Consider the following 22,485-nt stretch of genomic DNA (forward strand, 5'->3'; position numbering starts at 1 on the left):
CTAGAAATAAAATCCGTGTTAGAAAGTGGCTTCTGTTTTTCATATAATATTGTTTGTTTTGGTCAAATAAATTTTCCAAAATTTGCATACCAACATGTTTTAAAAAACAATCAATTTTGAAAAAAAACAAAATTTATTTTTAGAATGTCACTATCTTAAAAATTTCATGTAATATAGGTACCTACCTATTCCTAAAGCACGGATATATCTCTCGAAAAACAATGTTTGTCTCTGAATAAATGTCTATTGTCCATGGTATACTGGAAATTAATAATTTATTCAATAATTTTGTTCAATAACTATTTAATTACTAATCATTCGATTAGTAAATTTAGTAGATTATTTTAATTTCTGTTTTTTTCCCATATAATATTTTTTACAGCCTTATATAAAATTTAATTTTGTGACTTCAACTTCTTTCTAAATGGAAGTCTGATTTTTACCCTTTCTCTGGTATTGGCTTTGATGAATTCTTTTACAGTTGCATTTCTCTTCTGTCGTCTCCAACTGGCGTAGGAGCTCCTATCCGCAACCAAGCCAATTCTGCAGTTACCAAAACCACATAATGCTTTGTCTCTAGGTATAGGCCTGGAAGGCAAGGAAGGGCGGGCGGCCGCTTTGGCGGGGGATGTGAGCGCTCGCGAGTTCCGCTGCCTGAGCCGCCTGCTGCTCGTGCACGGCCGCAGATCGCGCCTGCGCTCCGCCACCCTCAGCCTGTTTGTCGTCCACCGGGGACTCATCATATCCACCATGCAGGTCCGATGATATATTATTTACAATTTCTTTCTATCAACCTGTTAAGTTCTAAATCAAATCCTATCCTAACTTTGAATAGGGAAATATCACATACACGATTACCGATAAAAATATATGAAATTCATTAAGAATAATTAATTGTATTTTCAAAATCAATATTGTAGAGAAATGTTTTCATACATAAATGTAAAAAATAAATTTAATAAAAATACTTATTACAACAGAGAGGGAAAACATTATTGAGAAGGGAATATGGAAGTCTAGGCATTTACGGGGCTTATGACACTGTGTAACATTCATTATTCTGCCTAAGTTTAAACATCCACATTTTCTCAAATCTTCCATCTGTCAACTTTTGTGAAGTAAAGGAGCTGAAACCTTTATCATGCGGGTGAGATTCATCCGGCTGAACCAAATCACCTACTAGGCAACGGCTGAAAACAATTTTCCAATTTTTAAATTTCTTTTACCAGATAGTTAATTCAACAATGTTGGAGCAGACTGGCTGAATTTCTTCCCTAGGGAGATATTCATATTTGCAAGAATTTGGACATACTCAAACATTGTTCAATAAAAATATGTTAGTAGAAAAATGCGACATGTTTGGCCTTGGTCGTGACGTCAAGATTCGTGAAATTGTTCTACACAAATTTCAATTTTCAGGAACAAATAAACATGAATCGTGACGTATTAGGGGCGTGGCCAATGGAATGACCGTTTTTGCGGGAATTCAAAATTACAAATTTATTTATATTTATATAAGTATTTTTTATGCTACTAATAATGATTTTTTTGCTGGACAGTATTTCACAGACTTTTATTTCTTTAAAAATAAAATAAAAAACGTGATATTTCCCTATTCTCATCATTCCTTATAATATGCCCTATTTTACTCTCACACATTCATAAACCTTTTTTTTTCTCTAATAATTTTCATTTTTACAAAATCGAAAATAAATCGGTAGTCAGATGGCAGAAGGAACCATTTGTATTTTTTCTGTGTTTTAGTTTTCAAAAGTTTTAATAAATATTTCGGTAAATACACATAGAAAAAAAAAAAAAAAACAGCATTATTTAGAATAGTAATTTGTTATTTAAAAAGAACACTAAAATATTTTAGTTTGTGGATTGAAATCTTCAAATTTATTCTTATTTCAGCTCTCCTGAACATTTTTGAAAATTACAGATGGTCCCTTCTGCCATCTGACTACCGAAATGTCTATTTAAACATGTATTCTTTACTTCAATATTTTGTTTCCTTGGGCCAGAATCTGAAACATAAAATACCTTTGCGTAGCAAATGATTAATGTATGCTGTAATTTATATGTGTTCACTAAATGTTATTACAAATTTGTATACAACCACTTACCGACTTTTCTATGTCCACCAGTTTCGAGACGTACCCGTCTCTTCGTCAGAACACCAATTTAACCATAGTCACCCTATACCTATTGAACTCTATTATAAGTTATGGAGATAACTTCCCTTAGCTCTGCCGCTGGTAAAATTTTATAGCCTATAATTGGTTTAACAATACATATAATTCGCAATACCTTATAGTTGCGGGTAATGGAATGATGCAGTATTCATTCTTCATGCACTGTTAGCCTGATATATATTATTTTCTTTTCCAGGCGATATTTTCAACTGTGTTCTACCTCTCTTCTGTGTCTCTCTACCAAGGTTTTCTTATGGTCGGCTATGGAACTGTCTTCACCAGCATTCCTGTATTTTCATTGGTGAGTGCTTACGTATCGTTGAGACTCGATTGAGACATACAAGATCCTGTATCGTCACTGATATAGATAGATGTATCAACTTCAGAAACAGACATTATTAAATTTAATGTTTTTTATTTCATACGTAATACCAAAATTTTACTAGCAATTGACCGAAACGAGATTTTCAGCCAAAACCAAAGCCGAATTTCTGCTTCTGTTCTAGTTTTGGGCAAAACCAAAACTTATTTGGGGAAATCAATGTATGACAGGGTTACGAATGATGAAATCAAGCGAGAGTGTAAATCTGAGTCAAGTATAATTGATAAGATTAAGAAAGGATCTCTGAGATGGTTTGGTCACGTAGAACGAATGGACAACGAAAGAATGATAAAACAAGTATATATGGCGAAAATGAACGGTAACGTGAGACGAGGACGGCCAAGGAAGACGTGGCATGATCAGATAAACCAAAATCTTAAGTCTGGTCATGTCAAAAGCAGACAGAACCGAAGGGCATGTATGAATGTGGAAGAAGCTAGGAATGTATGCCAGGATAGACGTGTGTGGCGGTCCATTCTCTTTGCCTATCCCTATGGGGAAATGGCGTGATGGTAGTAGTAGTAATTTGAATAATTTATAAGTCATTAAAAAATTAGGCATTTTTGTTGTTAAACCTCACGCTTTCATTAAAATAAATATTAAATAAAATACACACTGAAATACTGAAAACTAAGGCATAAATTTCATTATTAAATTAGTTAATTTTTAGCACTTTTTGATTTGTTGTTATGTTAAACAAAATAAATTATACGCAACAGTTCTTCAATGCACATTGTAGGAATTTTAACTTATAAACTATAAAGGAACTACAAAAATATTCATATGAAAGATCTTAGAACTACTGATTATAGTAAAAAAAATCACAAAATCAGTCTATTTTTTATGTTAGACAATGGCAATACTATAACTAATTATTTGAATGGACAACGATCCAATATCTCTAATTGTGCTAATTTTACACCCAGTTCCAACTGTTGTGTAGATTTGATTATTTACTCTTATGTATATGTGCGAAAGTATACTTACTGCTTTTGAGAAAAAAAATGCTCGTTAAAAAAAATACAAGTTTAGCTCAAAAAAAATCTTTCAATTCACTAGTTATTAATGCCTATAATATACTGTTTAAATTTAATTATAACTCCTCGAGTTGTTTTGAAAATATGCGGTCAGCGTCTTTGAAAATGTAGTTTTGAGAATATTGCGTTCTATAACGTAAAAGCAAAACTAGCCACGTTTTGTCAGCATAAAAATCGAAAAAAAAAAAATATGATGCATTTATGTATGTATTATATTTTCAAGGTATTGGATAAAGATCTAAGCAGTACAGATGCCTTACTGAACCCAAAGCTGTACAGAATCTTAGTGAAGGGAAGAGATTTCAGCTACAAGATGTTCTTCATATGGGTCGGCATTTCAGTATACCAAGGTAAGCTTTCGTCTAACTTGAAACAGCACTTTTTTTTAAATTTATTTATTCATACAAATGTATATATTACAAAAAAATAATAACGTATCCCTAACTCTACTAGGCCAAGAGCCCTGTATTGAGTTGGGATACAACTTAGTGGAAAGTGGAAGCATGCCCATTATTAAACAATATTTAAATTTAAAATTATTACATAAACATATATTTTAATAAACGTTTGAACAACGCGCTCAATTTATTTATTTATTACAAAATACATAATTTTACTTTACTTATTAAATTACATTACATTACACATTTTATTTGTACAAAATATTCCCAATCAGCAAAAGTGATATAATATATTATGACACTATTAAATTTCAATAAAATAACATCCCATATAACTCGTCACATGGGCTGTAAGAACAGTTTTTTAAAGTTGTTTCTCAAGTGCGTATATGTTTTGTATATCTTTCAAGTTATTTGAATGTGAATTGTAGAACTTCCCATTGTAACACAGGCCCTGGACTACGATAACAAACAGTATCCATATTAGTAGATATCGAGATATTGTAAACTAACATCAATATTTATGTATGAATAATACAGTCTCCTAAAATGGTGTCTTCCCTTAGACAAAATTCAAACTTGTACACTTCTGAAAATAGCTTTCGTTTTGGAGAACTTTATATGTTCATTCAGGACATTGAACACTCTTGGGGCCACAAAAGAGAAATTTCTCCGAGCAAAAGTCGTACGTGCTTTTGGTGTAAAATAATTCAAATTACAGGAAAACCTCGTACGAGTTACTTGCATCTAACATCAATAGTTCCTTGACTGGTTTAGTAACATTTTGTATCAGTGTGATGAATATTGTAAGTCTTAACTTAAAACGAACTTCTAGTTACAAATATTCTTTCTTCTCTTGCTCATATAGTGTCCATGTGGCTTGATTGTGGAATCATTCACCGTTGACTATCAAAGATGTTTCTACAGTAGCTCTGTTTAAATCACATCTGAAGAAGCATCTCCTTTCTCTTCCTTAATCTCTCCTCTTTTCCTCTCTCTTTACTCCCTGTTTCTATTGAAGACTAATATTGATATGAATTAAATTATATCATTAACATTGTTAGTTCTATTTTTGTATCTATTTTGTTTTTTTTTTCCTAACGTATGTTTTAAAACGTACAAAACATATGTTTTAAAACTTAAATGATATAAATAACACCTTTTATTTCATTGTTGATTGGAAAAAATTGCCATTTCTTTAAATAAATAAACAACTCAACATCAACAAATTAATGATTCTATTTTATGTCAATTGCTGTAATACTTTATGTACCTTTTAACTATTTATTGTAAGAGCCCTCTGGGCGTTTATAAAATAAAATAAATAAATAGTTTGTAAAAAAAATAATTAATTAAACATAATTGTTAACAACTGTCCAAGGGGGTGTGATCATGTACGGGGCCCTTGTGATGTTCGAGGGGGAGTTCATCCACATTGTGGCCATCAGCTTCTCGGCACTCATCTTCACGGAGCTCATCATGGTGGCTGTGACCATCCAGACCTGGCACCTCTTCATCGTGCTGGCCGAAATCTTCAGCCTGCTGGTCTACATCTTGGCTCTTTTTGTCTTCCACGACTACTTCGGTAACTATAAGAAGTTCATAGATATTTATACAGAGATAGAGAAGGCTGATGAATGAGCTGACATTATGCGATTATGGATTTTGACACAGCATAGGCAGAATGGTAAAAGTCAGTTTTTATCCTAACTGATTTCATATAAATAGTAGATAACATATCAAGTTCTTTGTGTTTGTGGAGGCATGTAATGAAGGGGGTGGAAATTCAATCATTTATACTTGGTCTCAGCAAATCAGACAGGAGTTGTTATGGGAAATATTGTTTATTTGATTATGTATTATTTTTGATAGCAGTATATACATGTAAGTGGAATTATAAGTAAAATATAGTATTTAAAACAAATTATTACTAAACAGTCACAGTAAAACCTCGTTTTTACGTTCCTCAATTCTACGTTTTCCCAGTTTTTGCACCGAAACGTTCAGGATCCATTTTTCTTCATACACACAATGACATGATATTAGTACAAATTTAGTTAACTATAACGTGCGTATTATGTTGGGCGCATTTAGCGTTTCTAGTTCCGATGCGCGGGCTGTCATACTAGTGCTCGTTTATCACGTCAGACCTATCATATTATTATAATATTATTGAACTTAATAATATACAAGTTGACAACATATAAAAAAATGCACTGCCAATGTTTTCGGTCAGGAGCCGCCAGTGGTGACTAGTAACTTTTGACCTGGTTTATTTAGTTCCGCAACAACAACGGCAGTCTTCTTTATGTTACAGAACAAAAACAAAAAATAAAATATACATGGAGAGTAACTTCTGGCAACAATTATCAACTAAAACAATAAATTATCCTCGTAGTCTGGGAAAAGAACTAAAAAAACACTTGTTGCATATTACTCAAGATAAAAAAATTGAAGAATGCCGTCTTTGTTTTAACACATGTCATATTCTGTAACACTCTTATCTTTCCAGATACCGATTTTATCAAGACCTACAATTTCATGTGGAAAGTGGTTGTCATCACCCTCGTGTCCTGCCTTCCCCTCTACATCCTCAAGTTCATACACAAGAGACTGAAGATGCGTCGAAGCTCCAAGGCTCCCCCCTCATGATGCTCCTCCCGCGCCCCCGAGTCAGCTCTCTTAGCCCCACTTTTAACCAACGACTGAATAACTATTTCTACATCACACCTAAATTATCATAGTATTTATTTATTAGTTTTATAATAGATAATCCTCTTCGCTTTTCTATCGTTTGGTATTTGTTTGTACCGAATAATTTATTCCATATTTTCGACGGAAATTCAACAAGGAACAATTAGAGAAATTCTAATTTAACGAAAATCCTGTTTACTGTTTTTGTTTATATAAATACCAATTTTTCCATGTCTGATGGTTGAAGAATACAGTTCTGTGTGTTAAATAGAACCAGAATCCTGATCTAATGTTTTTTGCGATTTCTGGGTTTTGTTGAAAATTAATTACAGCGAGGTTTGGAAGTGAACGAAACATTTTTAATTAATTTTCTTAACATATTTTAACAGAAAAACCATTACACCGTATGCCTATACGAGCAAACAGCGAAAGTAGAACGCCACACTACCCTGTCCTTTCATACAGACCTCGCTTCCTCTACATTAACATCTTACGCACGCACGGTGATTATTCAGATTTTCGACATGTCCATCTTCAAGTATTTGTTGGATTTAATCATACCATGTGTTTCTCGTTTTCTGAATCCATCATCATTTGCATTGTAAATCTTTTGAGCCGTTCTTTCGCTGTCCATTAGCTCTACATGTCCAAACCAATTCAGCACGCCTTTCTTGATTTTGTCTATAATACTCGCCTTGCATACTGCACGGATCTTAAAACTTTTCTCTCTTAGATTATATAATATAATTTGCTATTTAATTTTAGATCGTAAGTTACACAGTAAGAGATTTAAATATATTTCCATTTTATATGATAATAATTATGTTGGTGATATATTTACTAGAATATTGGATATATTTTATGCGTTATGAAATGTGAACAAAGTTATAATATCGTCCATATAAAACAATACCTGATGTCCCATCCATTAATTAACCCTTGTGTGGCTATAATGTCACACGAGTCTACGTAAAATACAAGCCTTGATATATCTGTCTTATGTAAAAAAAAAGTCGTATTTTGCTTTAACAGGCTTTATTTATCATCCCACTCCATATTTACTTTGCAACGTTCAATGACTAAATTAATTTTGAAAAGGCTACAGGTTTCTATCTGCTATTGTTTACATTTTATGAATTTTTAGGAACATCAGCAAAAAGTGTGACCGACACATGGTACAATATACCCGGAAAAATTTAATGTGCATCCGGGTTTAAACTATGAAACTCTGTTAAGCCCAGATTATAAAGCACTACAAATATTGATGATTTGAATCAGAAACTTATCTGACCAGCTGTGACAGTTTAAGAACACAATTCAATTAAGTTTTTTTTTCTCAACAGAACAAAATATGAGATATAAGGTATTGTTTCATCGTGAGTGATACATATTTATGTATGTTTTGTATATAAAATGTTTTTAGTCAATATTACATGGTTTTTAAATAAATGCACTATGGCTAAACAATGTGTTTTATTTTAAAAAATTCAAAGACAGAAATAAATGAAATTATCTAACTATTAATTTTTATTATTTAAAACATTAATGTTTGTTATTGAACATTCTTAGTGGAAGTTCATTCATACAACAACAACGACAACAACAAACCATCACGCTTTTTCTCCGTGAGGGTAGGCAGAGAGGATAGAACGCCACATCACTCTATCTTTGCATACAGATCTCGCTTCTTCTACATTCATACATCTTCTCATGCACGCGCGCCGATTATTCCGACTTTTGACATGCCCATCTTCAAGTATTTGTTGGATTTGGTCATGCCATGTCTTTCTCAGTCTACCTCTATTTCTACATCCATCAACATTCGCATTGTAAATATTCTTAGCCGTTCTTTCACTGTCCATTCGTTCTACATGTCCAAACTAGCGCAGAGCTCCTTTCTTGATTTTGTCGACAATGCTTGTCTCAGCCTTACATAAGGTACGGATCTCAACATTTGTGCATCTATCGTACATAGTTTTACCACACATTCGCCTGAGAGATCGCATTTCGACAGCATTCAGCCTACATTCATCCCTGTTTTTCCAAGTCCATACTTTGCTCCCATACATCAGGGTCGGGACCAGGACTCCGTTGTGAATATATAGTTTATATAATGTCAATAAGTTTAAATAACATTATATAAACTGTTGTAATCAGTATATCCTTACTGTTTTTGTATTTAACATGTTTAATTTTACAGTAAAGGTACCTGTCTCGAAGATCTCGCGAAAGGGATGAAATCAAAATTGTAAGGTTAAGTATTATTCGCTTTTATTTCCGCAGTAAAAAAAGTTATTATAATTTTAGTACCCTATCCCTGAAATAATTAATTAAATACCTAAGAGTACGGGAAAGTTTAAATTGCGATGTTATATTCTTGTATTTTCACCCTAGATTATGGCACTAGAGCAATTTCTTTAACACACTCTAGATATTTACCATAGGCGCGCGCGTCTTCATCGTTTCGCATTTTTATCAAAAGTTTTTATTTTTATTATTTTTTTATTTTTTTTTAAATTGGAAATCAAGTTGGAGTAGAGTGGGGTTCGAACCTTGGACCTCTGATCTGCGAGTCCACAAAATTAGTCAAAAGACCATAACCCGATTCAATAATATGTTTAATTTTACCTTGAAATATATACATACAGGTGTTCTTTAAACCCTGTCACATCTGAAACCACGATGATCAGTATGAGCAAGAAGACATATTGGCATATTAAAATTAATTTTTAAAACGAATAAAATTTATAAAAATATTTAAAAAAACAAATAGTTGCTTACTTCTGCAAAGTTGAAGCGAGGAGAGGGGAAGGGGGAGTCTGATATACCGTCAACCACATGGCCACGCCCCCCTAGCTTCTCCCCTGCAGAAGTAAGCAACCATTTGTTTTTTTTAATATATTTTTTTTTAATTCTGCCTTCTAAATATTTTTTTGAATATGCTAATATGTCCTCTTGCCCATTCTGATCATCGTGGTTTCGGATGTGACAGGGTTTAAAGAACACCCTGTATATAGTTTCTTGTGGAGCTAGGATTATCCAAAAACCCATAAAAGCGCCTAGTTTTATCTGCTGTCTTTGGATGTACGGTATAAAAATATAATAAATAATTTTAACAAATGAAGAAGGTACCGACACAGAAAATTTCATTTCGATACTCTTTCCTAAAAAAAAACCAAATAGGTTCAATTTTGGGGTGCGGAAATGAGACAGCGAAATCTCGATTTTAGTTAGGCATTTGCAGTCGGACATGCACTTGTCTTTTTCGTGCAACATAAGGGAAGCATCTGCAAGAGAGTGACAGACAAACTATATTTGAATACCTATTCATCAAATTTCTCTGGCACCCCCTATCCTCTTAAACTCGAATGAATTAACAAATTCAATCCTATAAAATATAATTTTTGAGATAGGACATATGTTGTCAAATCACCATAAATATTGACACAATGCTGACAAAACTTCTCTTTTGAGTTCCACTAGTCCTTTGGACTGGCAAATAGCCCTTAAGGTAATTTTCACAGAAAGAGCGCTATAAAAACTATCCAGAATAGTAATAATAATCATTTTAATGTAACTATAAAAAATCTACTTTCAAAATTATAGTTCTATGAATTTAGGTAGGTTTTTTTTGCATATGGATATGGATGCATAAGACATTAAAAATATTAGTTGTGTTTACAATAGTTGTAGCAGTTTTTTTTTCTAAAATTTTCCACGGAAATAATGGAACATATAATAAGAAGGGCATTAAACAAATTATATCAGAATATTTCTTTAAATTCTGATGAATTTTCATCAAAGCACATTAGGTTTGTAGGTTGCCAAGGTCGGTGCTTTTCAAATTACCGCCAAATATCACTACAAACTATCATGGATTTTGAACAATTTTCTACGAAGAATTTGTGAATGGGCTATGGTTTTCTCTGACTATTAATCTGTGTTTCTCTGTGGATTGTGTTTGACGTTTAAGTCTTAAGTTACGTTTGTTTGCTGTACGCGCTATTTTGGTATAAATAAATCAAAACCAAATAAAGTTACGGAATGGGAAATGATAAAAAAAGACGCTCGCGATCGCGTTCCAGAGATAGACGTGATAGAGAAAAAGAACGAGATTCCGGCAGGCACGTAGACGATCGCGAAAGTCACCGCGATAAGTCAAAAAGAAAAGATCGGGAGCGTTCTAAAAGTCCAGCTCGAAAGCGAGACTACCGGGATAAAGAGTACGAGAAAGACTCTAAACGATCAGATAACAAGGACAGGCCTAGGAGCTCAAAAGATGACGATACGAAGAAGAAACTCACGTCCGACGATACACAGGAAGACGAGGTTAAAGAAGAAATTTCAAAAACTCCCAAAAAAGAGCCTCTTTCTCTCGAGGAGCTTTTAGCCAAGAAAAAGGCCGAGGAGGAAGCCAGAAGTAAACCCGTCTTCATGACCAAAGAACAGAGAGCGGCTCTCGCTCTTCAAAAACGGGAACAACAGGTCATGGCGATAAGAAATAGCTTAAATAGGCCCATGAACACTGTCGACCTCACGATGTCGGATTCCAAGCCCCAAGAAACAAGGAAAGAGGACGACGACAGGAAAAAACCCACCGAGAGGCAGGACAAGGAGTCCGATAGGGACAGGAGGGATCGCAAGATGGACGACAGGAAGCCGTCCGCCTCCGACCGCAAGGGGGACGCTTCGGACAAGAAGAGGGACGGTCGCGGGAACGAAGATTTCTCCAAGAATAAGGACAAAGAGCGGGAGGAGGATGCCATCAAGGCTCGCTACCTCGGGCTGGTGAAAAAGAAGCGCCGAGTGCGGCGCCTGAACGACCGCAAGTTCGTGTTCGACTGGGACGCCTCCGAGGACACCTCCAACGACTACAACGTCCTCTACAAGGACCGCCACCAGGTGCAGTTCTTCGGGCGCGGCCACATCGCCGGCATAGACATCAAGGCCCAGAAGAGGGACCACTGCAAGTTCTACGGAAACCTCCTGGAGAAGCGGCGGACGGAGCTGGAGAAGGAGCAGGAGAAGCTGCGGCTCAAGAAGGTCAAGAAGAAGGAAGATAAACAGAAGTGGGACGACCGCCACTGGTCCGAGAAGGAACGCGATGAGATGACGGAGCGAGATTGGAGAATATTCCGCGAGGACTACAACATCACCATCAAGGGAGGCAGGATCCCCGACCCCATCCGCAACTGGAAGGAGGTCAGCTTCCCCGATGAGATCATGGAGATCATCACCAAGGTCGGCTACAAGAGTCCTACCCCTATCCAGCGCCAGGCCATCCCTATAGGTCTCCAGAACAGGGACATCATCGGTGTTGCCGAAACGGGCTCTGGTAAAACACTCGCCTTCCTCATCCCGCTCCTTATGTGGATACAGTCTCTTCCCAAGGGAGTTCGCCAAGAAGACGCTGATCAGGGACCTTACGCTATTATCCTCGCTCCGACGAGAGAATTGGCGCAGCAGATAGAAGAAGAAACCAACAAATTTGGCGTCCCTCTCGACATTACGTCTGTAGTCGTCGTCGGTGGTCTCTCCAGGGAAGATCAAGGTTTCAAACTGCGACTCGGTTGCGAAATCGTAATCGCCACTCCCGGTCGTCTCATAGACGTCCTAGAAAACAGATACTTAGTTCTAAATAGATGTACGTATGTCGTACTGGACGAAGCGGATCGTATGATAGACATGGGCTTTGAACCTGACGTACAAAAGATCTTGGAATACATGCCCGTCACCAATCTCAAACCAGACACAGATGCGGCTGAGGACGCCACTGTTCTTCTCGCAAACTACCACAGCAAAAAGAAGTACAGGCAAACCGTGATGTTCACCGCAACTATGCCCGCGGCTGTGGAGAGATTGGCCAGGAACTACCTGAGAAGGCCGGCCATAGTATACATCGGATCCATTGGCAAACCCGTCGACAGAACGGAACAAGTAATCCATATGATTGGTGAAAATGAAAAACGAAGAAAGCTCACAGAAATTCTGCAGCGCGGTGTCGAACCTCCGATCATTATATTCGTCAATCAAAAGAAAGGAGCCGACGTTTTGGCTCGCGGCCTCGAGAAGTTGGGCTTCAACGCCTGTACGCTTCACGGAGGTAAGGGACAAGAACAGAGAGACTTTGCCCTCGCGAGTCTTAAAAACGGATCCAAAGACATTCTGGTGGCTACGGACGTAGCCGGAAGAGGTATCGATATCAAAGACGTCAGCGTAGTCATTAATTACGACATGGCCAAATCTATAGAAGATTACACTCACAGAATTGGTAGGACCGGGAGAGCTGGCAAAACAGGGAAAGCGGTAACGTTCATTACCAAAGAAGACTCTGTCGTGTTTTACGATCTGAAGCAAGTTTTAATATCGAGCTCTGTGTCTACTTGCCCTCCGGAGTTGATGAATCACCCGGATGCCCAACACAAGCCAGGAACGGTCGTGACCAAGAAACGACGAGAAGAAATGATATTTGCATAAGCCCCTTGTAAATAACTCACCGTATTTTCATTTAATGCTGTACATTCAAATTGTATGATTAAATTTATTCAATAATTATGTTAAAACAATGAATTCTGTTATTAAAATATCATATCAAGAAATGAATTGAATTAATGCATAACACTTTTATATATCGTCAGTGATACTGCAATCTGCAATACCGCATAACTATCAATAAAAAAAATGGCAGGGGAACCAAGAAAGCCTTATGTTAATATATTACTTACGATTTAATCAACCAAAAATACCTCTGGAGTATCAGAAAAACTATCATTATTTAGAGCAAAAATAGCAATAATTATAGAAGCCGTTTTGGCTCAGTTCGTTTAGTGAATTTATTGCACATATTACAACAGAGATGAAGAACATTTAAGATAAGGTAATATAGAAGTCTAGGCATCTACAGGGCTTATGACCTGTCAATGGCTGGTTTAAGTGGCCACTTTACACACTGTGTAACATTCACCATTTTGCCTATATTTGAACATCTATATTCCTTCAATTCTTTCATCTGTTGATGTTTGTGAAGTTAAAGAGCTGAAACCTTTATTTATGCGGGTGAGATTCATCTAATTGAATTATTTCACCTACATACTAGGCAACGCCTGGAAATATTATTTTTTCAATTTCTATACTTCTTCATGCACCAGGTAATTTATCAACAATATTTTGATCTATATTACCTTCTCTTAAATGTTCTTCATCTCTGTTGTAATATGTTAATATAAACAGCTCCCCAGGGAGTTGAATCCAGTCCATGTCTACAAAAATTTGGACAAACTCAAAATATTGTTGAATTTATTGCAGTAAAACATTTTCATAAAAAAAAACAGGTTATGCGATGTTTTAGTTATCACCGACAATATGTTTATTGAAGCTAATCAGGTGTTTCGTGACGCTGTAACATTAATTTATTAATGATTTCGCTTTCCCCAATGTAAGACTATTCTTTTTCTCTGGGTGCATGTCCGATATCAGAGTTCTGCAATCATGCTGGCTAACATTACTTTATTGGTAGATTCAAATCACGCAAGGTGCATTTAAATTGTCCTTTTGGTGTCCCCTAAAGTAGGTTGATTTATTTTATAATATTATGTCTGGGATGAAAATACTGTCTGTGGGATTGGATTAATGTTACGATTAACTCTGCTGAGCATTCCAGGAAAGATTCTTGCACACATAGTCTCGAGTAGAATAAGAACTCTTCTTCTGCAAATTCTGAGTCAACCAAAATGATTTTATTCTGAGTAAGTCATGTGCAGACCATATCCATAATGTCAGATATATTCTTCAACAGAGCAATGAAATTAATTAAATTCTTGTGTGATGTTTCATCAACTACAAGCTTTCTTACTTAATACTTTTATCTGATAGTCCGCATCGACCATCTCTCTGGTGAATACGCATCGAGGGCGTAAAGAATTCCTTCCAAGATCATTGCTGTTACAAAGGCGCTTCACCTAGATAGCAATTGTCGCATGAGAATCGGCAGCTCTTCGACTGATTGCTTCGGAGTCTACACTCGAGTGAGGCGAGGCTGCCCCCTCGCACCATTTTTATCGCATTATTTGATGGATTCTATCTGATGTAAATCTATACCACCTGATAGATTGTTTTAGCAAATTAAAAGAAAACTCTTAAATTATTATTTTTATTTAACATTATATACAATTTAACAGCACATTTTAGTGTGGACATTTCATTTACAGTACAAATTTCTGTAGAATTAATTTTAAGTAGATCTATTATTAATCCAAGATGGATTAAATAATTAGGAAAATTTTATATCTAGATATTTTTTTAAAAACTACCCAATAATTTATGCTGCATGGTGACATCACACTGCCCGGTGAGAATACTGAGCGATCCGACCTGCAAATATTTAATTGGTTAGTTGATACTTGTAAAAATAAAAGTTATTAATCCCTGATTAAACTTCTTAGATTTTCACGGCCGTTAAGATGCACAATAAGTTTTTCTGGGTTATTATGCCGTGTGTCGTTCGTACTCTCTACCGACGTTTCGGATCGCGTTACAGCGTCCATCATCAGGGAGGCCAAAGAACCACCAAACACGACTAGTAAAAGAAGCAATTGAGATTTACAAACATCCCGACAACATAAACAGAGATGATGGGATGCGATTAAAAACATCCTGGTACCCAGTCATAAAGAAATCGCATAAAGATTGCAATGTAACACAGATTTGTGATACGGTATAGATCCTAAGTACATAATGGTACACATTAATCTAAACGACTACGACACGGTACAAGTCCCAAATACATAACATCACACAAAAACGACTACGACACGGTAAAAATTCTAAGTACCTAACGTAACACATATTCATACACAAATAACATCAACCCTGATGATGGACGCTGTAACACGATCCGAAACGTCGGTAGAGAGTACGAACGACACACGGCATAATAACCCAGAAAAACTTATTGTGCTTATTAATCCTTCGCTGCAGAAATTGCTAATATTTATGGCAAAGATGTTGGAATCAACAGAATATTTTAGGGAAAATATTATGGAGTTAGTCAGATATTCACCAATGATGTGTGTTTTATTTTAAAAAAACGCAAATTAAATTGAAAAAAAAACAACATTTCTAAAATACGACAAATAGTTTTTAAAAATTATTTCATGTCACATCATTCATGGACAATATTTTATTATTTGGAAATGGGTAGCAGACGGACAAGATTTTGGCATTTTGGAATTGGGCGGTGTTTTTTATCTTCATATTGACTGAAAATACAATTTTTGAATTTTTTGTTGAAGATTTTGTGTTTCCATTAAAAAGACATAAGTGGCATACTCAGTTCATTTGTAATAAAAACTAGACAAGATGAATTTTGGGAATGGGCGACTCACATTTTGTGCAGGCTTCACTAAAAGGTCACAGGTTCATTAAAAACATCAATTATATAAAGTTGTATTTCAACAACGATCTTTAATGGTTTGCAATGAATAAAGATATGATGGAATAGTATAACTTTTTGTAGATGTGTGTGTGATTTAAACTCTTGGACAGAGCATAAACCAGGATGTAAAACATTGAATACATGTTAACAAATATAGGTATCAATGTACTCGTTATTTGGTAAGATTGAAAATATTTAGTGTTCGTTATTTTTAAGCCTTGATAAAAGAACAGTCAACCGGTCGGGATATTAAATTAATTTTAGTGATTTTACAAAAAGTAAATACGTAGTTTTATCATGAAAAATCTTCATGGGGCTTCGTGGGCATCATGGGGCTTCGAATATTACTTATGTGAATAAAGGCCTTTTCATATTTAGGAATCTCACCGTTGCGTCTATTTCAATATGAAGTCGACACAGTTTATTTCTCAAGTTGTTTCTTCTCCGCCGCTTCAGCGACCTGCGGTTCTTTCTTGGCTGGCAATATCATCTGTGTAAGTTCTGAGAAGGAAGTGGGAATCTTCAGGTTGGGCAGAAATTCCTCCGCTTCGGGGTCCCCCGGCTTCACTGAAAACAAAGATATAATACATTTAAATTGGTTGAATTTATGGTTCAGTCAAAACCAGGCAAAAGATTTATTCATACTTCAACTAGTAGGTACTGAAATAATAATTTATGAACAATTCGACGATGGAAATACAGAGAAAGATATTGAAAGGAGGGTGAGTACCAGGAATATAGTGAACGGTATAATACATATGAAATAAAACAGCAAACTTAACATACCTCCCATTACGAAGTTGTAGGCAACATGAGCCAAATGCTTTCCCTCAGCGATTCCATCATTCATGTAGTTATGGGCTTCCTCTGGGTAGCAAATACTTCCCATACCCAATGTTCCCAACAAACCGTATGTGATTTTCTACAAATTTAGACATATTTGTTTATTTATTAAACTTCAAGGACAAAAATATATGCATTTTTGTGGGCTGATTGCTAAAAACAATATCTTCCAGCCAACATCAACCAAAAAACCATACCTTAAAGATACCTCCCCGGAGTCCAAAGATAAGACCGGTTATGGTACCCACAGCAGTAGCTCCAATCCTTTGGGCTTCATGGTCTTCCTCCCGAAGGTATGCAATTATAACTAAAATAAAACATTCAAATTTGTTAGTGAAAATACTCCGTATAATGAAAGTTCACCAGAATTTATTATGGAAATAAAAGACGAGTCAAATTTAAAGCCACCAATTTTGAATAACTAGTGACAGTTTTTGTTGATATTCATTTAATTATTAAAAATTATACAAAATCAGTTAGAATAGAGAAATAAAATTTGTGTTATGTTATTTATTTTTGTGTGAAGGAAACACCAAAATTTACGTTCGATATCCTTGGGTCCACATAGTTAAACATTCTGAAGGAAGTGACATACATATTTTTGAAACCACAAATATGTATTTTTTTCTGAATTTATTTTCTAAATAAATGATGATTAAAACAAAAGTATGTATGTAGTATTGAATGAATAGCTAGAGTTTTGATGAGATGAGTACAAAGACAAAATTTAGAATGTTTACCCGCTGTGGCAGCCAAAATTTGTTGTTTTCCAATTTCCAGATGAAGGGCAATAATAAACAAGAATTTAAATTAATTAGATCACAAAATAACTCATTATTTCATTAGATAATACATTTTTTATATTTTAATGTATCGATAGTGGACAGCATTTAGTGATTTTTACATAATTGATTTATTTATATATATATATATACGCCCAATGGGAATTTTCAAGGACATATTTATGCATAGAAAATTATTATAAAGGAAAGTAGAAAGACACAATGGTATATAGTAGACTTGGTGAGAGTGGAAGCGGGAGAAAGGTAATTATAATTGAATTTGATTCAGTGATCGTTTGAAAGAAGACAACTTATTATTAAAGAAATCAAGACTGGTATGTTTGTTGGCAGACCTCAGAATTCTGGGAATAGGGGAATGAAAACCATAGTTAGTTCTATGGTTATCGGTATGAAAGAGTAGGTTTTGTCTGAGGTTTCTAGTTGGGATATTTAATTTTATCAGGCTCAGTAGTTCAGGCACATCAAAAAGCGAGTTGAGAATTTTAAATAGGACTAGAAGGTAGGATTTATTTCGACGGTCTTGAAGATAAGATATATTTAAGCTAGTTTCTAACTCATTATACGTATATTGGTCTCTGGATAAGCACTACCTCCAGCCTATCTTTCTCAAAAATCGATGTTGAACTGATTCAATATTCTTGATGTGAACATCATAATATGGAGACCAGATAACAGAGGAATACTCTAGGTGCGGGCGAACTAGGGAACAGAAGAGAGTTTTAAGGGTTTTGATATTTTAGAAGTCAGTTGTGCTTCTGTTGATTAAGATTTACTGATTCCCATTCATAGATTTTTTTTTATTAAGCATAATTTATTTCAATAACAATGACATGGTTATAAAAGTGTCCATTTTATGACATTGTTGGATAATATCTTTGGAACTCCTACTGAAGCAGTTAGACCAAACTATCCAGTGTTTATTTTCCATATATTGTAACTTATAACTAATTAAGTGCTATAATTGATCGACACGATGCGATGGCACGATCGATACGATTTTAAACTTTAAAATACACATGAGGCGGTTAAAAGAAAAAATGCTACTGTTCATGATCACTGTTTTTGGGAAGACCAACAAAACCTGTAGCTAAGACTATATTTTATACATTCAATGTATGTGATGTAACAGGTATCACGCAAGTAATGTGATTTAAACGGAAGAAATACCTCTAGTTAACTTTAGCGACGATTTAAATGAGATTTACAATTTTTATGCAATAATCAGAGATTGTGAAATCAATTTTTAAACTTAGCAGGACATAATAAGCTAATCAAGATTTATAAGATGGTGAAATACTCTCTTAATCCGCCCAAACACAGAGAAAAATTGATATTATTTGCATCTTTTATTTTAACTGAAAGTTTTTTTTTAAAATTAGATAGAACAATTAAGTAACGGTTCTTGGAAAAATCATAAATATAAAAAAATATTACAGGAAAACTGGTCGGTTGTTTCGGTAAAGGTTCTGGTGACTTGCGAAGTGACATTGCTGACTTGGTGGACGGTTGACACTACGGAAGACCTCACCATGCCAACCGGTTCCAGAAGAGCCTTCTCAAAGTCGCTGGCCTCATCTAAGTCTACTTTTGTCACCATATGAGAGCTGCAAAATACAATATTTACATACATAATTGTAATGAACTCGGTATTGATGTAGGAATTTGAAATTGCCATTGAATTTATACAATTTTTTTTTTTATGGAGTTGATTATTTGGGATAGTTTTTAAACGTACATATAGTGTGATTTATGTACGACATATTTATTTATTGTGGAAATCATACAGTCTTTTTAACCCATTGCTCCACTAATAAAGATGACATAATTTGTTCATACAACACACTATTCAATTTGGACATATTTTTTATTACAATAACATTAGGACTAAATCAATATTTTGTAATAAATAATGTGAAATAAATTGTAATTATTACATTTTATTATGAAATCAGTAACCGAAATATACTTATTTATGTCATTTTTATGAATAAGTTATTGTCAATCAGCCTTAATGTAAAAAAAATCACTTCAAAGATAAACTGGTGAATGCCGGCTTTGTGTGTCAGTGACAAATTGACCATGGCCGGCGATTCGCCGGCTTTGTGTTGCAATGGGTAAACACAAGGTATAAATAAACTATTTAAAGAAGAATAAGTGGGTAAATTGGTTCAGCCGGAAGAATCTCCACATGGTTTCAGCTCCTTTACTTCACAAAAGTCAACAGATTGAAGAGTTGAGGAAATGTGGCTGTTTAAACATGGGCAGAATGGTAAATGTTACACAGTGTGTAAAGTGGCTACTTAAGCAAGCCAATGAAAATAATACTGGAAATATAAATAGCATATTGCACTCTACTATTAGGGATTATGTATAAATATTTTTTTTTTTTACAAAATTGTATTAATATTATTTTGAAATGTAAATGAGATTATTTTTTTCTTAAAATGCCTAATAAAGATTTTTATTATTTAAAATGCCAGGTTATAAGCCCGGTAAATGCCTAGACTTCCATATACAGTTCTCTAAAATGTTTTCCCTCTCTGTTGCAACAAATTTGGATTGCACTGTATTTACATGAATTTAGTGAGTCCTAATGAAGAGACGGGTGTGTCTCGAAACTGGTAAACAGTAAAAAGTCAGTAAGTGGTTACATACTAAAATTTACTAACATTAAATAAAACGTTTGGTCACAAATGTCTTACTTTAAATATAAATAAGATTTCTTAAGGGTTCACACTTACGTAGGGGGTGGGTAAATGGGTAATTCTGAAGGTCGACATACTTTGGCGGTCTCCGAAGCGCCACTTTCTTTTTTCTGAACGGCGGGCACTACTACCGGTGTTGCCGCTAGCAAGAAACCACTTGATCCCACAAGTACTCTGCGGATAAACTGAAACGCATGGCAACACAACAAAATTTTATTTAAAAATGAAACGTATCAAAATTAAATTTTGGCCAAACTTTAATTTTTAATCAAGCTGTTACGATTGTTGGATGTTATGTTAGAAGTGTTTATGACTTTGCAACAATTTATTCATGTTTTCGCGTACACAATTTTACTCATTCGTGTATTTTATTCATTTTTGTTAGTTTGCCGAATGCTTATGTACATAAAGTGAAATTGACCAAATCGGTCTATGGGGGATTAGGTTAAAAAGCTTTAATATAAAAATATGTCAACGTAAAACCAATCCTATTCCTTCTTGTCCAAAAGACAGTTTTTTTAAATGCACAGGCAATGCACACAACTTCTAAAAGTCTATTAATTTAGTCGCATTCCTACTGACAACACGTGTTGCAAGCAAAAAATGTCTTTATTTCCATTTACAAAAGATTGAATTTAGCGTACATTCTTATCGGTTAGGCGGAAAGTAAACGAGCCTCAAAAGTTAAGAAACAACATACTCGCCGGACGTCAAAGCGTAAGTTTTGACCTCGGTAGAATGTTTTGACCATAATTCATTCAAACGATGAGTCTGATTTTTATGGCACCTTGTATATGAAGTAAGAGGAAGCAAAATAACTACTCTTGTGTTAGCCCCCTTAAGTCGCAGTTGCTACCGCGCGTTTTGGCATTGAGTGCGTATATACTAAGTAATTAATAACTCTGTAAAACTCAAAAAGACGTACCCAGGCTTATTCATATAACAGTATTTTTTTTAATATGGTAAAGTACGAATTAATATTAATTATTAAAGTCTAGAGTATTGGAGTGTAAAATGATATTGTAGCCTCACTAAATTTTTTATACCAAAACCACCGCTGAGACGCAGAAGACAATATTTCACCATTCAATCACTGGATTCGCATATTATGGTTCCCATGGGGTAATGCCGAAGATGCGAGATAAAAAAACTAGATGGTTTCACGTTTGTGTCTTCTATTTCGTAATTCACCAGTGTAGTTTGGCCAGCAATACTTTGTTGGGGTGAAAACGCAAATTTCCAACAATAAAATAAAACCCAATAATAAATTCTAACTTGTACACCATAGAATTAAGAATAGTCTCTTAATTCTATGTTGCACACATTTAAATAAAATTTTAGATAGAATGGAGAGTAACTCAAGATACACATTTTTATACAACTAAGGTTAGTTTGGTTCTAAAAATCATAATTTTAAAATCAGTAACATTAAATGAAAAAACGCATAATTATTACTAAATTCTCGGAATCAAAATAACCAGGGATGAATTTATCGTCTAATCCTTTGAAGATCTATTTCAAGGAATTACATACATTTTAAAATTATATTAAAAATTAGAAATCAAATATACACTTGTTTTTTAACAATTTACCATATTATTTCTATAAATTTCGGCCCGGAAAATTATTCGAACATGACGAAAATCGTACATAAGTAAGAATTTTCCACACAAGAAAGAAATTTTAAAGGGTTTTTATAAAATTTAAATGCTTTTATTACCATTTTGACGTCTTTCAAAAATTATGTAAATGTCACAGGGCAGTGAATTGTAATACTGTTAAGTTACCAACTTGGGTACATTTTTGCCAACCTTACTTTTTTCGCTGAACATTCAATCTAAAGTAATAGGGGAGACCCGGATGAAAGTAACAATTTTAATTTTGTGTTAATATCTTTCGTTTACTAACAGTTATGAGTGATTGTTTATTATATATTATGAACACAAATTTATTAGTTCTTCCGCTATATTTATGATTTTTTAAATTTTGAAT

General features: G+C 34.6%; 3 protein-coding genes across 3 annotated transcripts in view; 2 read left to right on the plus strand and 1 right to left on the minus strand.

Annotated features, from left to right (window-relative positions):
* Positions 1 to 8,173, plus strand: part of LOC148281384 (putative phospholipid-transporting ATPase IIB) — a 44,112-nt gene extending 35,939 nt beyond the window's left edge. The window contains exons 15-19 of the mRNA XM_088226882.1: positions 581 to 756; positions 2,392 to 2,496; positions 3,838 to 3,964; positions 5,397 to 5,600; positions 6,528 to 8,173. Of these exons, the coding sequence (XP_088083008.1) occupies positions 581 to 756; positions 2,392 to 2,496; positions 3,838 to 3,964; positions 5,397 to 5,600; positions 6,528 to 6,667 (752 nt within the window). The 3' untranslated portion in view covers positions 6,668 to 8,173. The remainder of the gene's footprint in view (positions 1 to 580; positions 757 to 2,391; positions 2,497 to 3,837; positions 3,965 to 5,396; positions 5,601 to 6,527) is intronic.
* Positions 8,174 to 10,679: 2,506 nt separating this feature from the next.
* Positions 10,680 to 13,308, plus strand: LOC148281385 (putative ATP-dependent RNA helicase DDX23). The gene has a single exon (XM_088226829.1). The coding sequence runs from the start codon at positions 10,754 to 10,756 to the stop codon at positions 13,184 to 13,186; it is 2,433 nt and encodes an 810-aa protein (XP_088082955.1). The 5' UTR covers positions 10,680 to 10,753; the 3' UTR covers positions 13,187 to 13,308.
* Positions 13,309 to 14,855: 1,547 nt separating this feature from the next.
* Positions 14,856 to 22,353, minus strand: Mic26-27 (MICOS complex subunit 26/27). The gene is made up of 7 exons (XM_088226830.1): positions 22,214 to 22,353; positions 20,530 to 20,678; positions 19,223 to 19,392; positions 17,183 to 17,292; positions 16,929 to 17,064; positions 16,530 to 16,709; positions 14,856 to 15,079 (listed from the first exon to the last, which is right to left on the minus strand). The coding sequence occupies exons 1-6, from the start codon at positions 22,214 to 22,216 to the stop codon at positions 16,564 to 16,566; spliced, it is 714 nt and encodes a 237-aa protein (XP_088082956.1). The 5' UTR covers positions 22,217 to 22,353; the 3' UTR covers positions 14,856 to 15,079; positions 16,530 to 16,563.
* Positions 22,354 to 22,485: the final 132 nt, after the last annotated feature.

Source organism: Micrasema longulum, unplaced genomic scaffold (assembly GCF_059751315.1).
Source record: "Micrasema longulum isolate JH-2025_06_02 unplaced genomic scaffold, ASM5975131v1 h1tg000469l, whole genome shotgun sequence".
NCBI classification, from domain to species: Eukaryota; Metazoa; Arthropoda; class Insecta; order Trichoptera; family Brachycentridae; genus Micrasema; species Micrasema longulum.

Excerpts from the sequence above, each read along its gene's own strand:
- LOC148281385 (XM_088226829.1), top strand. The coding sequence starts at position 10,754 with ATGGGAAATGATAAAAAAAGACGCTCGCGATCGCGTTCCAGAGATAGA.
- Mic26-27 (XM_088226830.1), bottom strand. Across the intron at positions 19,393-20,529 it reads CCCATTTACCCACCCCCTAC|CTCTCATATGGTGACAAAAG; the intron begins GTAAGTGTGAAC and ends TGTATTTTGCAG. Across the intron at positions 17,065-17,182 it reads TCCGGGGAGGTATCTTTAAG|AAAATCACATACGGTTTGTT; the intron begins GTATGGTTTTTT and ends CTAAATTTGTAG.